General features: G+C 43.7%; 1 protein-coding gene across 2 annotated transcripts in view; it reads right to left on the bottom strand.

The window, feature by feature from the left end:
• Positions 1-21587, bottom strand: part of PDSS1 (decaprenyl diphosphate synthase subunit 1) — a 39622-nt gene extending 18035 nt beyond the window's left edge. Inside the window, exons 1-7 of one of the 2 annotated variants that reach the window (XM_036257603.1) lie at positions 21472-21587; positions 15715-15779; positions 14876-14996; positions 11177-11307; positions 4364-4505; positions 1390-1501; positions 1184-1293 (exon numbers count right to left, since the gene is read on the bottom strand). In XM_036257603.1, the coding sequence (XP_036113496.1) occupies positions 1184-1293; positions 1390-1501; positions 4364-4505; positions 11177-11307; positions 14876-14996; positions 15715-15779 (681 nt within the window). In that variant the 5' untranslated portion in view covers positions 21472-21587. Of the gene's footprint in view, positions 1-1183; positions 1294-1389; positions 1502-4363; positions 4506-7393; positions 7662-11176; positions 11308-14875; positions 14997-15714; positions 15780-21471 lie in introns of those variants that run through there. The other variant, XM_036257604.1, reaches the window with a different exon arrangement.

The following is a 21587-nucleotide window of genomic DNA, read 5'->3' as shown; positions in this document are numbered from 1 at the left end:
GGTAAGGATAAAAAAAAAAAAGAAAAAGAAAAAGTTATGGTGCACACTTAATTTATATCCTGAAGAAAAATGACTGTTTATATTTCACTTAAAAATAATGGGAGGATCTACTACTCATAAAAAAGGACACTGGGCACTAGTGCAATCTAATACTATAGTTAGACATTTTCTCCTGTGTATTTTTCATTTTTTTTTCTTTATTGATTTTGAGAGAGAGAGGAAAGGAGAGGAAGAGTGAGACAGAAACATCAGTGTGAGAGAACATCAATTGGCTGCCTCCTGCATGCCCCCCACTGGGGATGGGGCCACAATCTAGGCATGTGCCCTGACCAGGAATTGAACTGGCAACTTCTTGGTGCACCGGCCAGGCTAAACAGTGTCAAGCTATACAGTGTCAGAAATAGTGTGTGGAATGACAATTATGAGAATTATTCATAAGTTGTCGGAAAGGTAACATTTTGAATTTAGATTTAGTGACTAAAGCTAAACTTGGGGACGGTGGGGATAAAAAGTGAGTATCTGGACTAGCCAGTGTGGCTCAGTGGACTGAGCATCGTCCCATGGACTGAGAGGTCCCAGTTCAATTCCCAGTCAGGGCACATGCCTGGGTTGCAAGCTCGATCTCCAGTGGGGAACGTGCAGGAAGCAGCCGATACTTATCTCTCACATTAATGTTTCTATCTCTCTCTCCCTAAAAAATCAATAAAAACAGCCCTGGCCGATTTGGCGTAGCGGTTAGAGCGTTGGCCTGCAGACCAATGAGTCACAGGTTTAATTCCGGTCAAGGGCATGTACCTTGATTGCAATTCGTCCCTGGCCCTGGTCGGGTCATGCAGGAGGGCCACTCGATGTGTCCCTTTCACATCTATGTTTCTCTCTCTTCCTCCCACTCTATCTGAACAGAAATGGAAAAATGTCCTCAGGTGAGGATTACAAAAAAAAAAAGTCAATAATATATTACAAACAAAGTGAATGTCTGCATAACAAAAGACAGAAATATAAAAACTACAGCAGAAATTTCCACTGCGGATTAACTCTTTTCTAAATGACCTCCTAGTGTTTTAGTTACTATTTTAAGGTTCTCCAGTGAATTTTCTTTCTAGGAGAATTAGCTCCCAAGAAAGAGCTACGAGGTTGTTTTTGTTTGTTTTTTTAAACATGAAAAGAGACAGAACGTACATACTGCTTTACAACTGTTGGCTATCAGACTTGCAGTCTTCTTGAAGGTCTTTTCAAGGTAGTGCGCAAATCTTTCATTCTCATTCTCTTTTGACCCTAACTGAAGAAATTCACCTATAAAGAAGGAAAGGGGTCATTGGAGACATGGTTTTATCACCTGGCTAAATACTAAGATGGAATAAAAGGGAAGAAAAGTCAGAATTAACCTACCACGCACCAGATCTTCAATAACTTGGGTTAAAATAGATATAACAGTTGTATTTCCAATTCGTGCCAGAGCCATCGATGCTGCAGAAAGAATGAAATCTCCAGCAAGAACAGCCTAGAAGAGAAAACAAAACAAAAGCCTTCAGATAGCGGCATCAGAGCAGTGGCGCCAACGATGAAGCTGACTTCTCGGAAGACACAGAACAGGAGGAAGGGGTCATCTCAGATGCATGTTTTCCCCTTTCTCTTGCTCAGCAGAATTTTATAAAAACATTGCAGATTTGGGACATTGTTTGGAACGAGCCGGTTCTCAGAGCTCGCCCAGTCTAGCTCTCCACTTCAGAGCTGAAGAAATGACGCCAGGAGATGGAAGTATCTTACCTGTAGCTTTGTCCCCGGGCCCCACTGAGAGCAGCTGCCTGCAGTTTGGTTATGCCAGACCATCCGCTCTTTCCTCAACCACCTTCCTTTGCACTTACTGCTTCTTCTGCCCCTGCGGTTCTTCCCCTTCTTCATTTATGCTCATTTGCATACTTAGTTCAGATGGCACCTTCAGGAAGTGCACTCAGATCCCTCAGTCTTAATAGCTGCCTCCCTTCGGGGGAGCAGAGCGCCCCCGCACTGCTGTCTCTGCACTGTTCCTCAGTCAGTGACCTCCCACTTACTGACCTCCTGGTGGTCCCACCCTGGGAACTATCCCAGCCAGGACTCCGCCTACCCCAGCGCAGGGCACAACACATGCTTTCTCAGCAAACACTGAACCAAGGAATCTGGGCTCCAGGTTCAGGGCTCTCTGTACTCTGCCACACTGCCCCTCATTCCTACACACAGTATTTTTTTTTACTGATTAGATAATATTTTTCCAATCTCCTTTAGACTGAGTAGATGTCCATGCTGTATTTGCAACTAATAATAGACATAAATGAATTGTATGCTATAATCAAATACGCTAACTTGCATACTGAAAGATACGCCTAAGTGTTATATAACAGTAATTACTTATAAATGCTAGAGTTCAGAGAAATTTTAATTCACAGAATTTTCAACAAATCACGTTAAGTGTTTATTATTGGTTGTCTAGTATCTAAAATTTGTGATGTCTGTTGACCAATTAATCATCATTTTATATAACATGTATCTTGATATATACATAATGAAGCCATTTTAGAATTATGACATATATGTACACACATATATATCTGTCCAACTATATACATTACATCATTAGCAGTGGGGGGCTCGGATCGCTAGGCTTTTACCTCTTCCCTCTCCTGGTCCTGGGATCCTGGAGGCCAGAGTTCTAGCATATGGAATTGAAGCTGTCAGAATGGGGCTGGCTGGGGTGAGGGGTAGAGGAAGGCAGGGCTGAGAACCCAGGCAGGGGAAGGGGGGCTCATGGAGGAGGTGCTGTGTGAATGGCTTATTTTGTTTAATCAATGTCATAGCAGTTTTGCTTGAGAGGAGAAAAGGGAGGAGACTGGCAGGTGCCTGTGCAGAGCAGACCAGTCTCACAGCTCAAGGAGGCAGAGGGCAGCGGGAACCACATTCCTGCACCCACACTCAGAAAGAGGCCCTCGCCTGGCTGGTGTGGTTCAGTGGTTGTGCATCGACCCTGCACCAAGAGACCGCCAGTTCGAGTCCGGGTCAGGGCACATGCCCAGGTTGTGGGCCCAATCCCCAGTGGGGGGCATGCAGGAGGCGGCCAATCGATGTTCTCTCTCATCGATGTTTCTATCTCTCTCTCCCTCTCCCCTTCTCTCTCTAAAATCAATAAAGAAAAAAAAATTTAAAAAAAAAAAAGAAAAAGAAAGAGGCCCTCAACAGCAGAGGCAGTCACAGAGGGGACTGGACAAGGAGAAGACCTTAATTTGTTCTCTCAACATTCCTCCCTGACCAAGGGCTCAACTAAGGCTTTAGGACAGGCCCTGAACACACACAGCTGACTGCAGGGACACATAATAAAGTTACCCATGACCTTTTTGAAACAAAACTACCTTCTCTTTACCATCTTTCTGATACATGGAATTCTGTCAATGGGATTCTTTTCATCCAAAATTTGAAATAAAAACCTTGCAAATGAAATTGCAGGGCTCGATTACACAACAAAGTCAAGGACATTAAAGCAAAACTAGCATGAGAGGGTAACAATGTACATGTATTTCTTCTCTTACTGGGGCAGTTAGAGAGCAGCAGGAGCCGAGTACCATCAGTATGGGGGCGAGGGGCAGGTGAGGAAGGAAGCCTTCCACATCAGTGTTTGGTCTGTGCCCAAACAGGCAGGGCAGCGATGAGGGGTGTGTGGTGGGAGGCAGCTGTTCCCAAAAGGCCTGTGCACTGTCACTTTAATTTGTTTAACTGCATTCCCATGCTTCAGTCTGTGATTTAAACATCCTTGAGCAAAACTCTCCATTTGCACAGCTCCTTCAAGAAATGCTAATAAAATAATATAGAAATATGCTTTAAAATATACATATATGAACCAAGCCCAAATTATAGAGCCTCTATTTCAAAAGGTAAAATTTTAATTGTAAAAGAGTACCTTTGGTATATATTTTTAAATTTTGTTACTTTAAAAATTTTATTTACTTAAGTTTTTAAAATGATTTATGACATACATGGCAGTCAAAAAGTGGTTAAGGAATTAAACTGAATCTGAGTAATCTGAACCCAAAAGTAAAATGTATGATTCCTCATGAAATAAGGTTTTTGGATAACTGTAGAAATCACTTTCCTTATCATCAAAAGGAGTTCTATAGAAAATTGAGAATAACCAAAAATATTATTTATTTTTCTATGGTAATATCTATCATCAAATATCTGTATAAAGATAGGACAAGAATACTACTCTGAATGTTGGAAGACAACATTTGAGGAAGCATAATTTTTTAATGAGACAAATCTGAAAAATAAATGCAATCCAAAGAGCATGTGATTTGATAAGAAAGATGAAAACAAAAAAACAATACACAAACCATACCTTCTTTTCACCCCAGATCTTATTAACTGTGTGTTTTCCTCTCCGAGAACTTGCATCATCAATAACATCGTCGTGAACCAGACTAGCCGTGTGGATCATTTCTGCAATTAAGGCTATGGAGCGCTGGCTGGCTTGCACATCTCTGGTTAACAGAAAGTAATGCTTTTAACAAAGACATCACCTACAACCGTCTCAGCAATCACCTTGTGAAAACTGGACATCAGATCTAGTACAAAGAATTTTATTTCTCTAAGAGAAATTGCAGAAAACCTTTGGCTTCCCTACAGACACTTCTATCACTTTGGAGAACAGCTGCTTTATGCCAAGATAATGTTTTACGGACACCGCATTCAGAAGTAGAACTTGTATGATCAACAACAGAAAGAGGATAAACACTGCAGAAATCCGGCCATCAGGCTGAAGAATCATCTTTCTGTCTTCTATAGTGGCCTTGGTCAGTTGATCAAATTTACAAATTAAATCTCAGGGGGGAGGGGAAGATAGGCGAGAAGCATTCTAAAAAAGTGTACTAGAGAACCAACAGTCACCACGGTTCAAAGCTTTTAACACTGTCTTAAGTGTTTAGTAAGAAAACCTCAATAACCAAGACAAACCTTTTGTAAAAATGTTCTTCCAATTTGTATTTAAACTTTACATTAGAAATTCCTTTTATTTCCCAGATTTAACACAAACTATAGGATAAACACTAGATGTTGACTTTTACAGTTAAAAGGGAATGCCCCCAGTTTCTTTTTAATCATCACCATCACCATCACCATCTATAATAACTTTTATTTATTTTTTGTTAATACTCACCTGAGGATATTTTCCATTGATTTTTTTTTTTTTTTAAGTGAGAGTGGGAGGGAGGGAGAGAGAAACATCAATGTGAGAGAGACACACTGACGGGTTGCCTCTAGCATGACTCCGACCAGAGCTGGGAATCAAATCTGCAACCTGGGTACATGTCCTTGACCAGAAATCGAACCCAAGACCCTTCGGGCCTCTGGCTGACACTCTAACCACCGAGCCAAACTAGCCAGGGTTTTTTTTTTTTTTTTTTTTTAATGTTTTTATTGATTTTTTGAGAGAGAGGGGAAGGGAGATAGAAACATCGATGTGAGAAACATCGATCGACTGCCTCCTGCATGCCCCCCACTAGGGATTGGGCCCACAACCCGGGCATGTGCCCTGCTGGGAATTGAACCAGGACCCCTCCGTCCATGGGACAGGGCTCAATCCACTGAGCCACTCTGCCCGGGCTATGAGAATTTTTAAAAACTGAATTTCAAGAAAATCAAACTGGGGAAATAGTCCACTAAATGTTTACAACTTAAAATAGTTGCCTGACTTAAACACATGATAGCCAAATGTCTCACTTATCTCAATAGCTTACTTTTAAAATATCATCAATTTATCTCTTGGCGGGGAGGAAAGTGAGAGGGATACTAAACTATGACTTTTCCTTGAAACGCCTAATCTTGAAAATCTATAAAAGATAGTGCTCATTCTGATTTCTCAGACCGGGCAGAAAACAATGAAGAATGAAGTGTTTAAGATGCTAGAATTTAACTATAAACACTAAATCAGCATTGCTTTAAATACAATTTTATAATATGATACCCATTGGCTCCTCTGACCTAAGATTTTTAGAACTAAACCTTAGAACCTTTCAAGTTTTAGCCTAGAAATCAAGTGTAAAGTGCTGCTCATTATTTATTAACCTGTCACAATCCTAACAGTTCTAAGTACTTCCAGATCACAACATTCTTTGAAGAGGGAAACAGTAAAGCAATGGAGGGTAGGGACAAGTCATCCGATAAAAGCACTTCCTTAACTGAGGAAATGGATGTTAGGATGGCTTCTACAATCTGATCTATTTCCGTCAGTGAGATACCCAGAGGCTACAGTAAGAAGCCTGGACCGTATTTTTCAAGTAAATTTATTGAGCCCTATTTTATTTTCGTTTAATGCACTGGAAAATATATAAACATTTATAGTTGTTTTTTAATATAAAGGCTAGTCCTTAGGATATATTCTCAGCTGGATTTCTAATAAGATATACCCGTCCTACTGGTTAGCAGCGGGACTTGCCTGAAGACCTGTGAGGGCCTCGGGCCTGCCATGCGCCTGCACGCTGGGCCCTCTTCCTGACCACTAACTGAGTCAGCAGACTGGGGCTGCTCCTGGGAACCTGCACTCTAATGGCAGTGCTGACTGACACTAGAGTTTTTGTAAAGATACTAAAACAACAAAGATTTCTTAAAATATTTAAAAATTTCATAGGCGCTATAAGTATATGAAAATGCCCTTGGGCATGGCTAAATTCTCATCCAGTGAAATCAAGATTCTTGCTTAGACTGTCATTTGACATGAGACACAGCCTCCACAGAGAACATCACATTTTAGATGCTTTATACTTTTATCTAATGTACTTTTTCCTATGCAGTTAGGTTTGAATGTGTCAGCTTGTATCTGGGAAACACTGCCACTGCTTATGCACAGCTACCACAATGGTGGGGCAGATAATCCAGATTTACAGACTACAGAAAAAATCTCACACTGTCTTTAAAATGAAATCGCCCAAGTGTCAAACTGAGTCATGCCTTCAAGAAGAAGCTGGGCACCATCTCTACTTCCTGCCAGGAGGTAGCTGCCACATTCTCCCAGCCTCCTGGAGAGGTGCTAAGGAAACCCGGTAGGCGACACAGCATGAGAAGAGGAGGCCCTGTGTCTAGGCTGTGTCCTTCTCTGCACACACCTGCGGGAGTGTGTATGAGTCACACCCTCAGGGCACTTGTTTTTCTTTCATTGGATTTAAAACAAAATTTTTATAATAAACAATTTTAAGCATAGACAAAAATAGATGTAATACTATAATGACCACCCACATACACTCCATCCAGCTTACATGTGATTTTAAAAATACATTTTTTTCCCCTCTTCATACTAATACATAATGTGAAGTCTGAAACAAATTACAAGTAAACCCCCAGAGAGGAAAACTTGTCTATAAAAAGAAAATCAAACCTTGGCAACATATTGCGTTGGCTCGGAATAAAGGAGGGAAGCAAATACGTCACACGGCAAATCTGGTTCCACTTTAACCACAGAGACAGAACTCCCGGTGCCAATCTAGGGGCTGCACACGCAGTCCTCGCGTGGTGCCCACGGCTCCAGTTCGGCTTCAGATGTGCTTCATTGTGTCTCTTCTGATGAGCTGAAAGTGCTTCACTTTGCTTGATAGAAATGACAAGCTCCGTCCTGGCTGGTTTGGCTCAGTGGGTAGAGCGTCAGCCTGCAGACCAATGAGTCTTGGGTTCGATCCTGGCCAAGGGCACACACCTTGGTTGCAGTTGGTCCCTGGCCCTGGTCGTGGTCATGCGGGAGGCAACCAGCCAATGTGTCTCTCTCACGTCGATGTTTCTCTCTCTCTGCCTCCCTCCCACTCTATCTGAAGACAAATCGAAAAATATCCTCGGGTGAGAATTAAAAAAAAAAAACGAAGAAGAAATGGCAAGCTCAGTGTTTCTCAAATAACAATCTCCGCCATATCGGAATCAATACTCTCTGAAGTGCGCGTGGAGGCCTAGGCACACGGAATCAGAACGTCTAATGGCGGGGCTGAGGAACCCGCCGTTTGACAGAGCATGCCAGGTGATCTGGTGCACAGAGCTGGCTGGTGGGAGCATCCATTTAATGTGCTGGAAGCCAAAGGAAAGCTTTTAAGAAGGGTTTGGTTCGGGCTCAGCTTCTGCTGACGCACTGCTGTACCATCTGCAAATTGTGGGAGGATGGAATGAGTTTGTCCTGTCCTGAAGGTGACCTGAAACTTAGGGCATCAGTTCAGAGGTTTGTGGAAAGGACCCCTGCCAAGTCTCTTCAGAACCTGGGAGCAGAGAGGCTCCCCCACTCTGAATAACAATCAGGGGAGAGACACCCTTCTTTCCTCTTGTCCTCTGCATCACTAGGAGTTTTATAGAATGTGAATAGAACTTCATCAGTTTGGTTCTGAAGAAACTTACTACTTAAAATGCAAATGAAGCCAGGCTCTGTCTTTACACAACTCTCAAGATGTGAGTCGCATTTCCTAACTGCTTGATGAAGGTATACATATTCAAGTTTTCAGTATGCTCAACAATATATCCATATAGACTAAAACAGACTTCATCTTATCTGCCACTGAACTGCTTGCTACAAGTCTGGGTCCTGAACTACTGACACTGTGGAGTGTGTTCTTCTTCACAGTCTGCTCTGCTGTCAGATCCATGTTGTTCTCAATCCTTCTCAGCAGGTGGACCCACACACGGCCCAGCTCTCCAGAAGCTTCCCACACCCCCTTTCTTGCTTTAAGGGCCATAGAACTAACGGCCAGATGTTTAGCTTATGAAGAGCCAGGTCAAAAAGGGTCCTTAGGGAGGGAACTTAGGAAGGGTCCTTCTTCTCAAGAAACTGGGGCTTGGAGAGTAACGTAGCTGGGATACTGTGCTATCCAAATAGTTTAGTAAAGCAAGTTGGAAAAACATTCACCTATGGGGCTAACAGCGGACAGGAGTTAGGGCAGTGCAGACTATTTTCCTCTCCATGTTACCTCTGCGGGTACAAACTGTATTGAGTGTTAATGTGAGAAATTAAAAATATAAACACAAATTCTCCCTGGATGAGTTGTTCTCAACCAGGGATGGGTTCGGTCCCCCAGGGAACATGTGGCAATGTCTGGAGACATTTGCGGATGCCATCAGCTGGGGGCGGGGTGCCGCTGGCATCTGGTGGGTAGAGGCCAGGGGGCCGCTCTACGACACATCCGATGTCAGTGCACATGACAACCACCTGCCACAAATAATGATGTGGCCCAAAATGTCAGTCGTGCCAACACCAAGGAGCCCTGCTCTGGACCACGAGATGCAGGTCAAGTCTGGTTCAGAGGGAGCACTGCTGCCGCTCCGCCTCCAGGTGAACTGGAAATGGGCCTGATGATGGTTAAGTCACTCAGAGCCCTGGCCGGTTTGGCTCAGCGGTTAGAGCGTCGTCCAGAGACCTGGGTTCGGTTCCTGCTAAGGGCATGTACCTCGGTTGCAGTTTGTCCCCGGCTCTGGTTGGGTCCTGCGGGTGGCAACCACTCAATGTGTCCCTTTCATGTCTATGTTTCTCTCTCTCTCTCTCTCTCCCTCCCTCCCCACTCTATCTGAATAAAAAATGGAAAAATGTCTTCGGGTGAGGATAAAAAAAAAAAAATCACTCAGAGAGCTCACTGCTTGTTCACACCACGCTGGGAGCTCTGCGGAAGCCTCAGGGTGAGGGAGGCACCCCTGAGCAGGTGCGCTGTGGCGGAGCTGGGAGGGAGCGGCAGCAGGGCACCGAGGGTGTGGGGGGCAGAGGGGAGCACCCGCTGAGAAGCAACATCTGAAGGTCACTCTCACAGCAGCCTTCATTTTAGGGCCGACAAAGGCATTCTTTAAAATATTGTCTGTTAAGAAAAGGGAATATACTACACACGTTTGACACTAGGGAACTGCATAAGTACATTACGGTCTACTGGGATTTCCATCGATTACATGATGTAAAAATAACAACTAATGAAGAGACTCCAGCAACACGGTCAAGACTTTAAAAGCAATGGTAAGTAAACAAAGCAGAACTCAAAATTATCTACACACTGTCTGACTGAAGTGGGGCGGGGGGCGGGCAGAGGAATGACCAAGATGACTGCGTGAGGGAATATGGGTGCATCCCCTTTTCTTTCAAGATTTCCTTTAATACTGAATGTTGTGGTTGTTTTAATATTTTTAAATTTTAAATATATTTGAAACACAAAAGTTGAGGACCCACAGTCAAAATGCCTTTTTTAAGATTTCCTGCCCTGCCTGGTGTGGTTCAGTGGTTAGAGCGTCGGCCTGTGTACAGAAGGATCGCGGGTTCGATTCCCAGTCAAGGGCATGTACCCAGGCTGTAGGTCTGTTTCCCTGGCCCTGGTTGGGGCCTGTGTGGGAGGCAACCAATCCTATCAATGTTTCTCTTTCTTTCTCTCTCTCCACTCCCATCCCTCTCTTCCTCCCTCCCACTTTTTCTAAAAAAGTCAATAGAAAAAAATATCCTAGCCCTGGCTGGTTTGGCTCAGCGGTTGGAGCGTCGGCCCGCGGTCCAGAGAGACCCGGGTTCGGTTCCCGCTAAGGCCACGTACCTCGGTTGCAGTTTGTCCCCGGCCCTGGTTGGTCGTGCGGGTGGCAGCCACTCGATGTGTCCCTTCACGTCGATGTTTCTCTCTCTCTCTCTTCCTCTCTCTCCCTCCCGCTCTATCTGAACAAAAAATGGAAAAATGTCCTCGGGTGAGGATAAAAAAAAATATATATCCTTGGGTGAGGATTAAACAAACAAACTAAAATCTTTCCCTTTGGCACATTTCTGGAAGTCACAGGAAGGCAGGCGCTGCAGGGGGTGTGGTGCCCGGAATCAGGGCAAAGCTGGTCACTTTATAACCATCAACCCTTGCGCTAACTGGCCCCTGTGGAAAACAATCACATGTATGCATACGTCCCAGTGTCTACTTCTGAACAAGAAACCTACATTTGGCTTTCAGACTTCTTTCTAAAATGGTTATTTGAAGCTGAAGTTGTTCCTCCATAGACATGAAAAGGTGGGAAAGGAAGGTGCCCAGACCAGATTCCAGAGTGACTTTTGGTGACTCAAAGTCAGAATCTACTCATCACAAGTGAATTCTTGGACGCATGGCACTCCTTAAACAGGAAACAAAACGGTAACCTTGGGAAGGAAGACCTGCCAAGTTAAGACAGAGGAGGGAAGTAAACGACTCACCGGGAGTTGTTAGAATGAATGTTACATGCTCGGGCCATTAGCACCACGATAACTGGTCGAAAGGCTTTTCCTTTTCCATCAAAGTAGTATTCAGACATTTCCTTAAGTTCTGTTGGTGATATGAGTAGTTCCTGAAATAAAGTTTCTCTGTGTCAACAGGCATCATAATTGCATAGAAAGACAACAGAATTTTTTTTTTAATCCTCACCCGAAGATATTTTTCCATTTATCTTCAGATAGAGCGGGAGGGAGGGAAAGAGGAAGAGAGAGAGAGAAGGACACATCAATTGGCTGCCACCTGCACGACCCCATCTGGGGCCGGGGATGAACCTCAACCAAGGTTCATGCCCTTGGCTGGAATTGAACCCGGGACTCTTTGGTCCGTAGGATGGTGCTCTAACCGCTAAGCCAAACCAGCCAGGGCTCAACGGGATTTCTTTTACATAACTTGAATTTGATTTCTGTGTATTCACTTTAATTCAGAAATTCGACACTCAGCAGGAAAAGGTTCCTTCATTGTATGGCCATAAACCTGGCTGCCCTGGGACCGGGCCACAAGCAAAGCCAGGCTTACTCCATGTGGCATGAGCGCTCGGGCAGACACTGCCCTGCCCCGTGGCTCTGAGAGGCAGCAGGAAGGGAAGGAGAGCCCGTGGCCCAGCCCGGTGACAATTGACAGGGAGAGGGGCAGGGCTGGCTAGCAGCTTGGCAGATAGAGGGAGGGGACAAAGCCGGAGGGAGGGCGCCGGGAGCTGTCAGGACCCACGGAGCAGGCGGTCAGGGCTATCCTGGGGAGCAAGGTAAGGCTGTGCGTGCACGGGGCAGGAAGACAAGATGGCAGCCAGGGAGCAGCAGTGGTAAGTTCACAACAGGAGTGTAAGGTGTAGTTTGTCTGATGGTGAGGAGCTTACGTATGAGTTAGGGAGATAAAACTGTTTTTTTTGTCTTTTTAAAAATTGATCTTAGAAAGACAGAGACAGAAGAAACATCAATTTGTTGTTACACTTATCTATGCATTCATTGGTTGATTCCTGTATGTGCCCTGACTGGGAATCGAACCTGCAACCTTGGCGTATGGGGACGATGCTCTGACCAACTGGGCTACTTGGTCAGGGCACACAAAACTGTTTTAAAAAAGAAATATTCAGCCCTGGGATGTTTTGCTCAGTGGTTAGAGTGTCGGCCCATGGACCAAAGAGTCACGGGTTCGATTCTGGTCAAGGGCACGTTTCTTGGTTGTGGTTCGGTCCCTGGCCCTGGTTGTGCAGGAGGCAACCTTGGGTGAGGATTTAAAAATAAAATAAAATAAAAAAAGAAATATTCAGTACATAATGCAGTTATAATTTGAACAATGCTGTACATTAAATACATTTTAAGCTCAAAGAAAGGAGAGAGCAGTGTGAGCTAGAGAAACTGAACATTTCCTGGAGGAGGAGACGGCTTTGACCTGGGGCTAAGGATAAGCAGGGCTCTGATCTGTGGAGAGAAGGAGAGCCTTCCAGGTGATGCAGGTGTTTTGTTACCTGCTGCGCAAGGACTTGCTGGAACTAATCACAGCTGATCCCCCAGAAGCAGTGAAAGCTAAGAATGGACCCAGAGCCCTGACCAGTAGTTCAGTGGTTAGAGCACTGGCCCGAGCACCTAAAGATCATGGGATCGATTCCCAGTCAAGGGCACATATCCAGGTTGCAGGTGTGATCCCCAACCCCAGTCGGGGCATGTGTAGGAGGCAATCAATTGATATGTCTCTCTTACATCAATGTTTCTCTTTCTCCCACTCCCTCTCTCCCTTCTAGGCTCTCTTAAAATCTATGGGAAAAATATCCTCAGGTGAGGATTAACAACAACAAAAAGAACAGACCCAGAGGACTTCTATCCAGGCGCAGGAGAAAACCATACAGCAGGCCAATCATTAACTCACTAAATTATAATCAACTCGGTGCCAAATGGTAATAAATGCAGAGGTCACAAAATAAATAAGACAGTCCCTTGCCTGCAGGAGGTCAGAGTCTAGATGAGAAGTAATACAACAGTAACTGCAATAAAACACAATAGTGTGACGGGTGCTGTCCCTGAGGTAAGCGCAGTTACCCTGGGAACACACAGGAGGCACCTCTGCCCATTATTATACTCTCGGGCCATTACCACTGCGGTAATTGGTCAAAAGGATTTTCCTTTTCCATCAAAGCAGCATTCAAACATCTCCTTAAGTTCTGCTGGAGATATGAGTAGTTCAGGGGAAGACCCGAGCAGGTGGAGATGGGAGCAGGCTCAGGGTGAAAGAGGCTGGGAGACAGCAAGGTGACGGAGACAGAAATGTGGGTGGCCCAGCCTGAGGCGGTGGGACTGAAGGCAAGAGACAGACAAGGGGATGTGGAGGGTAAGGGAGGAATTGGTGCAGGGTCCTGGGGAGCCTGAAAAAAACAGAAGAAAAGACAGGTAGTAGGGGAAAGTAGCGATTCAGGTATGTTAAACTTGAGATAGTCATGGACACTCCACGGAGCTGCCAGTGAGCAGTTAGATGTATGGGTTTCAAAACAACAATCCAATCTGGAATAGAGATGTTATTTAGGACTCGTAAGTATGAAAATGGGTAAACTGAGGACATAGAGGAGGGGCCAACAGAACCCCAGAGAATGGCAAAATGAAAGGGGGTGGTTGGAAGGGAGAGAGACCCAGGAAGCAGAAGGAAGACTGGCCTAAGAACCAGAACAAGGAGAGTGGACGAGTGTCATGGAGCAGGAGTGGTCAGCAGTGTCCAATGTTCAAAAAAGTCAAAGATAAAAACAGAAGTGTCCACTGGATTGATTAGAGGAGACTACTGAAGACCCAGGCAAAGGCAGGTCAGAGAAGAGGCTGGAGAGAGGCGCAGCTGATGGTGCAGTGAACGTGGAGGGAGAAGGAGACCCAGGTCAAAGGACGGTCCTTTAAAAGACTACATGACAAACTGGAGCACCTAAAAGGGGTAGGAAAGAGACATGAAAAGCAAGAATCTGCAGCAAGAAGAGCACCGGCCACTGTGGGAGCCGTTCCGAGGCCCTGGGTGAAGCCGAATGGGAGTAAGGGGCGCACCTGGAAAGGAAGGGGCATTCCTCCCAGGACAGGCACGATGCGCTTGTGCGCGGTGACCGAGCAGGCACTGAGGGAGTGCCTCCCGGCTCTACTGGGTCTGTCAAACAGGAAGTGGCGTTGCTGTGAACGGTGGGGTGGAGGCTGGAGGAGCAAAGCAGAGAACCTCGGAGGGGAAGGAAGTTGGCGAGGGGCATGCGGACATTTCGGCAGCATTTGAGGATATATGTGAGGCTGGAAAACGCTGAAACTTTTTGGGAGAAAATAATTTAATGATGAAAGCCTTTTCTGGGGCAGTGTGGCACTGACATTCAGAATTAGATAAGGGAGACACCAGGAGGCACGGAGGCCTGTGTTTCAGTAGTTGTGGAGCAGGACTGGAGAGAACATGTTACATTAACCCACATGTGGGTGCTGCTTGTACTATTTTTTCAGGTGCTCAACTGCGCAACAACCTCTTTCTGGATGGCAAAGTGTTTCATCCTCCACATTGCCCCATTGTTGTTGCTCAAGAAACTTCTGAAACTTGACATTTAATTTCGCAATGGCTTTGTACATATTGGACACCCGCACTGTGTTTTCAGTTCTCAAAGCTCAACATACTTCACAGCATCATCAAAACTATCTTACCTTTCTAATGTCCTCGTACAGACCTTTCAAGTGCCTCCTACCAAGTTTAAAAGGATCGGTGTATTTCTCACCACTCCGTGTTTTACTGTAACAGAACATGGCCGATGTTGTGTGATAGAGCCTGGGATGAGCACAAATGCACAAAATATAAGTTTGAATATTGTTTTATATTTTATAAGTACGAATTATACACATGTATGCACATACATATATTTATAGCAGTCAGATGAGAAAACGTTGAAGCCCAGATACTTGCTGGAAATTAAGCATTAATCCAAAAGGATCATTATAATGTAGAAAAACATACAGAATTCTGTTCTTGCTAAACAACTGTAGTTTACTACTGTTTATATTTATTTTTTAATCTTTATTTTAAAAAAATATTTTTTTCTTTATTGATTTTAGAGAGAGAGGAAGGTAGAGGGAGATAGAAACATCGAGAGACAACATTGACTGGCTGCCTCCTGCAATGGGGATCAGGCCCACAACCTGGGCATGTGCCCTGACCGGGAATTGAACCTGCGACTTCTTGGTGCATGGGCTGACACTCAACCACTGAGCCACGCAGGCCGGGCTATATTTAGTTTTATAACCAGGACCTCCAGAACCCACAAATCAAAGAAAGACTAAACCATGTTTATTGTGTTCCAAGTTGAGATTAAGTTTTATTATATTCCCATTTTTTCTGGAAAAGGCAGAGATCACACAGAGCAGATATTATAGCACTTATTCAAACAACATGTTCAATTTGTTGGGCTAGCCCACTACAATTTAGAATAGAAATTTACTGGCAATATGGCTAAAACTTTTGGTAGTTGCAATACAAATTATAAACTTACCGTGATATACTGTACATATTTGGACAAGCAGATGTTAAACTCTTCACATGATAAAAAAAGGACATCTATAAAATAAAAGTATTAAGAAACGTGTAAGAATGTTCATGAAAAATTTGTTTATTACACTAAATAGAAACCCCGCAGACAGGCTGATGGTTGCCGAGGGCGTGGGACTGGGAAACTGGGTGGAAGGTGCAGGGACGAGCAGACAGACTGGTAGTTACAAAGCAGTGATGGGGCGTAGAGTGCAGCACCCGGACTACAGTCAATACACTGCAATAGCTATGCAGCTGCCCAGCGGGTGCCGGAACTATCAGGAGGGACACCTGGTCTTTTTTTTTTCTTTTGTTAATCCTCACCCTAGGATATTTTCCCATTCACTTTAGAGAGAGTGGAACGGAAGAAGGGATGGGAAGAGAGAGAGAGAGAGAGAGAGAGAGAGAGAGAGAGAGAGAGAGAGAAACATCTTCCACTGATTTTAGATAGAGGGGAAGGAAGGGAAGGATGGAGAGGGGAGGGGGGGTGGGGAGGGAGAGAGGCAGAGAGAGAGAGAGAGAGAGAGAGAGAGAGAAACAGAGAGAGAAACAATGTGAAAGAGACACATTGATTGGTTGCCTCCTGCAAGCCCTTGACCAGGGTGGGGATCGCACCTGCAACCCAGGTACCTGCCATCAAACCCTTGGGTCTGTGGGGCAGTGCTCTAACCGCTGAGCCACCGGCCAGTGCTCAGAGGGAACATTTTGTAAAGTATATGACTGTCTAACCACTATGCTGTACACCAGAAACTAATATAAAATAATACTGAATGTAAACTGTAATTGAAAAATAATTTTTTGAAAAAGCAAAAAACTAGCCCGGCCAGTGTGGCTCAGTGGTTGAGCATCGACCCGTGCACCTAGAGGTCACTGGTTTGATTCCTGGTCAGGGCACATGCCCAGGTTGTGGGCCTGATCCCCAGTGCAGGAGGCGGCCAGTCAGTGTTCTCTTTCATTGATGTTTCTATCGCTCTCTCCCTCTCCCTTCCCTTCTCTCTAAAATCAATAAAGAAAAAAAAATTTTTTTTAATAAAAAAAAAGCAAAAAACTGAAAATAAAAACTCCTCATAATTCTCAATACATGTAATCTTTAAGTTGTCCATTTATAGATAGATTGCAAATTTTAGAAAAACGATGTTTCCCTTCCTTATTAGAAATGCAGTATCTGTCATTACAGAAAATATAAAGAAAAAAAACAAAAAATAAAAAACATCTATAATCTATCCCTTCCCCCAAAGAATGCTACCGTTTCCATATTCTTAAGTATCTTTCCAGATCTGAAAAGTAGTTTTAAAACAATTTCCTTCCATTTCACTACAGTTGGTCAGAGAATAGTAAAGACTAGTTATTTACATTCTTGTAAATCCGTACATTGATTTAAAACAAAGAATAATCAAGATTCTAAGAGCATCAGCCCAGATGGTAAAAAGTGAACAAATTTCAGTGTTAAGGAGGGTATTTACATTTACACAAACACTGCCTATTTTAAGTTATTGTTCCTAAACATACTTGGAAATGGTACTTCTTCCCTTTCTTAAAAATATGTTTTTGATTTTAGAGAGAGAGGAAGGGAAAGGGAGACAGAAACATCGTTGGTTGCCTCCTGAATGCACCCTGACCAGGGACCAGACCTGCAACCTGGGTAAGTGCCCTGACCGGGAATCTAACCAGCGACCTTTCAGTACACAGAATTGAGCCACACAGGCCAGGGTGGTATTTCTTGATATGGTATAAAAACAAATAAGCTCAGCAGCACATTCTGATAATATTAACTTAATAACAGATCAAAACCAGAACTTCAGAAGAATCAGAGGTGGTAATGACAAATACTAGTTCCAACAATTATTGAGCATGATTATGGATCAGGAATTGTGACAGGCTCTGGGCACCCAAAGATACAGACTGCCAATCTTGAATTCAGGAACACAGGTATTTCAAAAATTACTAATCTAATGTGGTAAGGGCTCTTACAGAGTATTTGAAGAAAGCATTTAACTTTTTTATTTTATTAGAGAGAGAGATCGATTTGTTATTCCACTTATTTATGCATTCATTGGTTGCTTTTTAAAAAAATTTTATCCTCACCAGAGGACATTTTTTGCATTTATCTTCAGACAGAATGGGAGGGAGAGAGAGAGAGGAACATCGACATGAGAGAGACACATCAATTGGTTGCCACTCACACAACCCTAACCAGGGTCAGGGACAAACTGCAACCAAGGTAGTGCCCTTAGCGGGAACCAAACCCGGGTCTCTCTTGTCCATGGGCCGACGCTCTACCAGTGGTTCTCAACCCTTCTAATGCCGTGACCCTTTAATATAGTTCCTCATGGTGTGGGACCCCCAAACCATAAAATTATTTTTGTTGCTACTTCATAACTGTAATTTTGCTACTGTTATCTCTTAGGCGACCCCTGTGAAAGGGTCATTCGACCTCCAAAGGGGTTGTGACCCACAGGTTGGGAACTGCTGAGTCTCACTGCTGAGCCAAACTGGCCAGGGACATTGGTTGCTTCTTGTATGTACCATGAATGGATTGAACCCGCAACCTTGGCATTATCAGGATGATGCTCTAACCAACTGATCTACCTGGCCAGGGCTGAAGAAAGCATTTTGACAAAAAAGACAAATTTAGCACACACAAAAAATAAAACCAGTTCACTATATTAGTAATAAAATCTTATAACTTGCTTTCACACTATTTGACCCTTACAACTACTTGCTTCATATACGACTGGGGAACCTGAGGTTGAGAAAAGTCAATAAACCCATCATAACTTGAAGATATCATAAATTGAAAAGACATTTAATACACCTAACCTACTGAACATTATAGCTTAGCCTAGCTGGTTTCCACTGAGTATGTAAGGCTTTGCACCAAGGTAAAGTTGAAAAATCTTAATTAAGCTGAACCACTGTAATTCAGGCACCATCTATACAGATGTTTACAATACAGTATGGTCATGTGCTGCACAACATTCTGGTCAATGACAGGCTGCATATCTGATGGTGGTCCCATGAGATTATAATGGAGCTGAAAAACTGTTGCCTACCGATATCGTAGCACAACACATTACTCACGTGTTGGTGATGATGCTGGTGTAAACAAACCTCTGTGCTGTCAGTCATATAATATAGCACAGTAGGTTTTTTTATTTTTGTTTTTTCTTATCCTCACCAGAGGACATCTTTCCATTTTTTGTTCAGATAGAATGGGGGAGAGAGAGAGAGAGAGAGAGAGAGAGAGAGAGAGAGAGAGAGAGAGAGAGAGAAACATCAGTGTGAAAGGGACACATCGAGTGGTTGCCACCTGCACGACCCAACCAGGGCCGGGGACAAACTGCAACTGAGGTATGTGCCCTTAGCGGGAACTGAACCCGGGTTTCTCTGGACCGCAGGCCGACACTCTAACCGCTGAGCTAAACTGGCCAGGGCAGCACAGTAGGTTTGTGAAGTATACTCTATGATGTTCACACGACGACAATATCACCTAACAATGCACTTCTAAGAACATATACCGGTCGTTAAGTGGCACATGCCTGCATACTGAAGAGAAGACATTTGCCAGCCCAAAATATGACTCTTTGGAATATCAATTATTTTTCAGAATCAAAGACTCCAGAAGAAACTTTGACCTTTCCCTATCTCCATAAAATAATTTAATGGAGGACCTACTCCAGGAAGGGTGCTATCATCATAGATCATTATGATTTAATACAAACTTTATGGTTTAACATGAACTAGGTTGTGATAGACAGACAGGTACCTAGCAAGACCCATTTGATCAAAGTCTTCTCTGTGTTTCATTGTTAAAGATGGCCAACAGACATTTGTTTGTCAAATGGTTGCTTTTCCACCTGCATATGAATTGTATTCATCCCCCCCTGAAATTCCAAACCACTACTCTCCCTTTTCTCCTTAGGTCTTCTGGCCCCATAGTCTTTTTTTTTAATTTCAAATGTTTTTCTTAATTTTAGAAAGAGGAAAGAAGAGGGAGAGAGAGAGAGAGAGAGAGAGAGAGAGAGAGAGAGACATTTATGAAAGAGAAACATCAATCAGCTACTTCCTGCATGGCTCCTGCACTGGGGATCAGGCCCACAATCTGGGCATGTGCCCTGACTGGGAATCGAACCAGTGACCTCTAGGTGCATGGGTTGATGCTCAACCACTGAACCACCCCAGCAGGCTGGCCCCCTATTCTTATGGAACCCCATATGTGCATACATAATTACATTTGTTTATTTTCTTCTCTTAATATGTTTTGTCATTTCAATTATTTGACCAGCCAAAAGAACTAAGAGGGAAAATATCAAAAGAAAAAGCACCTACAGAATTTGTGTACATTATGTGATCCCACTAGAAATTCAGACACACACAATAAACAGAAGATAGGGTCTGAAAGCATATAAACAGGATATTAGCCCTGGCCGGTTTGGCTCAGCGGTTAGAGCATCCGCCTGAGGTCCGGAGAGACCCGGGTTCGGTTCCCGCTAAAGGCATGTATCTCGGTTGCAGTTTGTCCCCGGCCCTGGTTGGTCGTGCGGGTGGCAGCCACTCGATGTGTCCCTTTCACATCGATGTTTCCCTCTCTCTCTCTTCCTCTCTCTCCCTCCCACTCTGTCTGTACAAAAAATGGAAAAATGTCCTCAGATGAGGATAAAAAAATAATAATAATAAAATAAAATAAAATAAACAGGATATTAAACAGTTATTTTAGAATTGTGATTGTTTTTTGTTTGTTTCATTTCATTTTTTGTTTATATTTTCTGATTTTTCTTTAGTGAACACATTTTGCTTTACAGTCGTCCCTCTCCACTTTGCGCTTTGATGTTCGTGGCTTCACTCTATCACAGTTTTTTCAAGTATATAAATAAAGAATCCGACTTCGCGGAAATTCATTTGTCGCGGGAGAGTCTGGAACTGATTAACTGCGATAAACGAGGGTCGACTGTAGATATATTAAAATGACAAGCCCTGACCGGTTTGGCTCAGCGGTTAGAGTGTCAGCCTGTGGTCCAGAGAGACCCGGGTTCAGTTCGCGCTAAGGGCACGTACCTTGGTTGCAGTTTGTCCCCGGCCCTGGTTGGGTCGTGCAGGAGGTGGCCCACTCAATGTGTCCCTTTCACATTGATGTTTCTCTTTCTCTCCCTCCCACTCTATCTGAACAAAAAATGGAAAGATGTCCTTGGGTGAGGATAAAAAAAAAAAATGACAATAAGCCCTGGCTGGTGTGGCTCAATTGGAAGGTGGCAAGTTCGATTTCTAGTCAGGGCACATACCCAGGTTGCGGGTTCGATCCTCAGTCAGGGCGTGTACTGGAGGCAACCAATCCATGTTTCTCTCTCATATAGATGTTTCTCTTGTCCTCTCTCTAAAATCAATTAAAAAATAAATAAAATGACAATAAAGCTTGACTTTTCCAGGCAAGCAGGGCCAAAGAAGATGGTCTGAGTTGTTCTTTGGACCACAACATTACATATTCATGATATCAATAAGAACATTAATGGTGTACCAGGCAATTACAATACCCCAAGAAAACAAAGTGATAATCTTTTTTGATTTTTACCATTATGTGTCACTTAACCTACTTTTGTCAGTCTTCATGGGTAATCAGTTCATATGAATTCAGTATTTTATTATTATACTTATTCAGTCTTGAGACCTAACCTTTAACCAGGGGGTGAAGAGTTAAAATGACACGGCTAATACAGAGTGCTCTTACCCACTGGGCAATGTGACAGTTGTTAAAAGCATGGTCTTTGGAAGATGGATCTTGGTTCAAATCCCAACATTTCCTGGCTGTGTTACCTTGTGCATCTTTCTGATAATATGTACTCC

This window comes from Molossus molossus, unplaced genomic scaffold (genome assembly GCF_014108415.1).
Source record: "Molossus molossus isolate mMolMol1 unplaced genomic scaffold, mMolMol1.p scaffold_m16_p_1, whole genome shotgun sequence".
In the NCBI taxonomy this organism is placed as follows: domain Eukaryota; kingdom Metazoa; phylum Chordata; class Mammalia; order Chiroptera; family Molossidae; genus Molossus; species Molossus molossus.
This window is presented reverse-complemented; position numbering and strand designations above follow the sequence as displayed.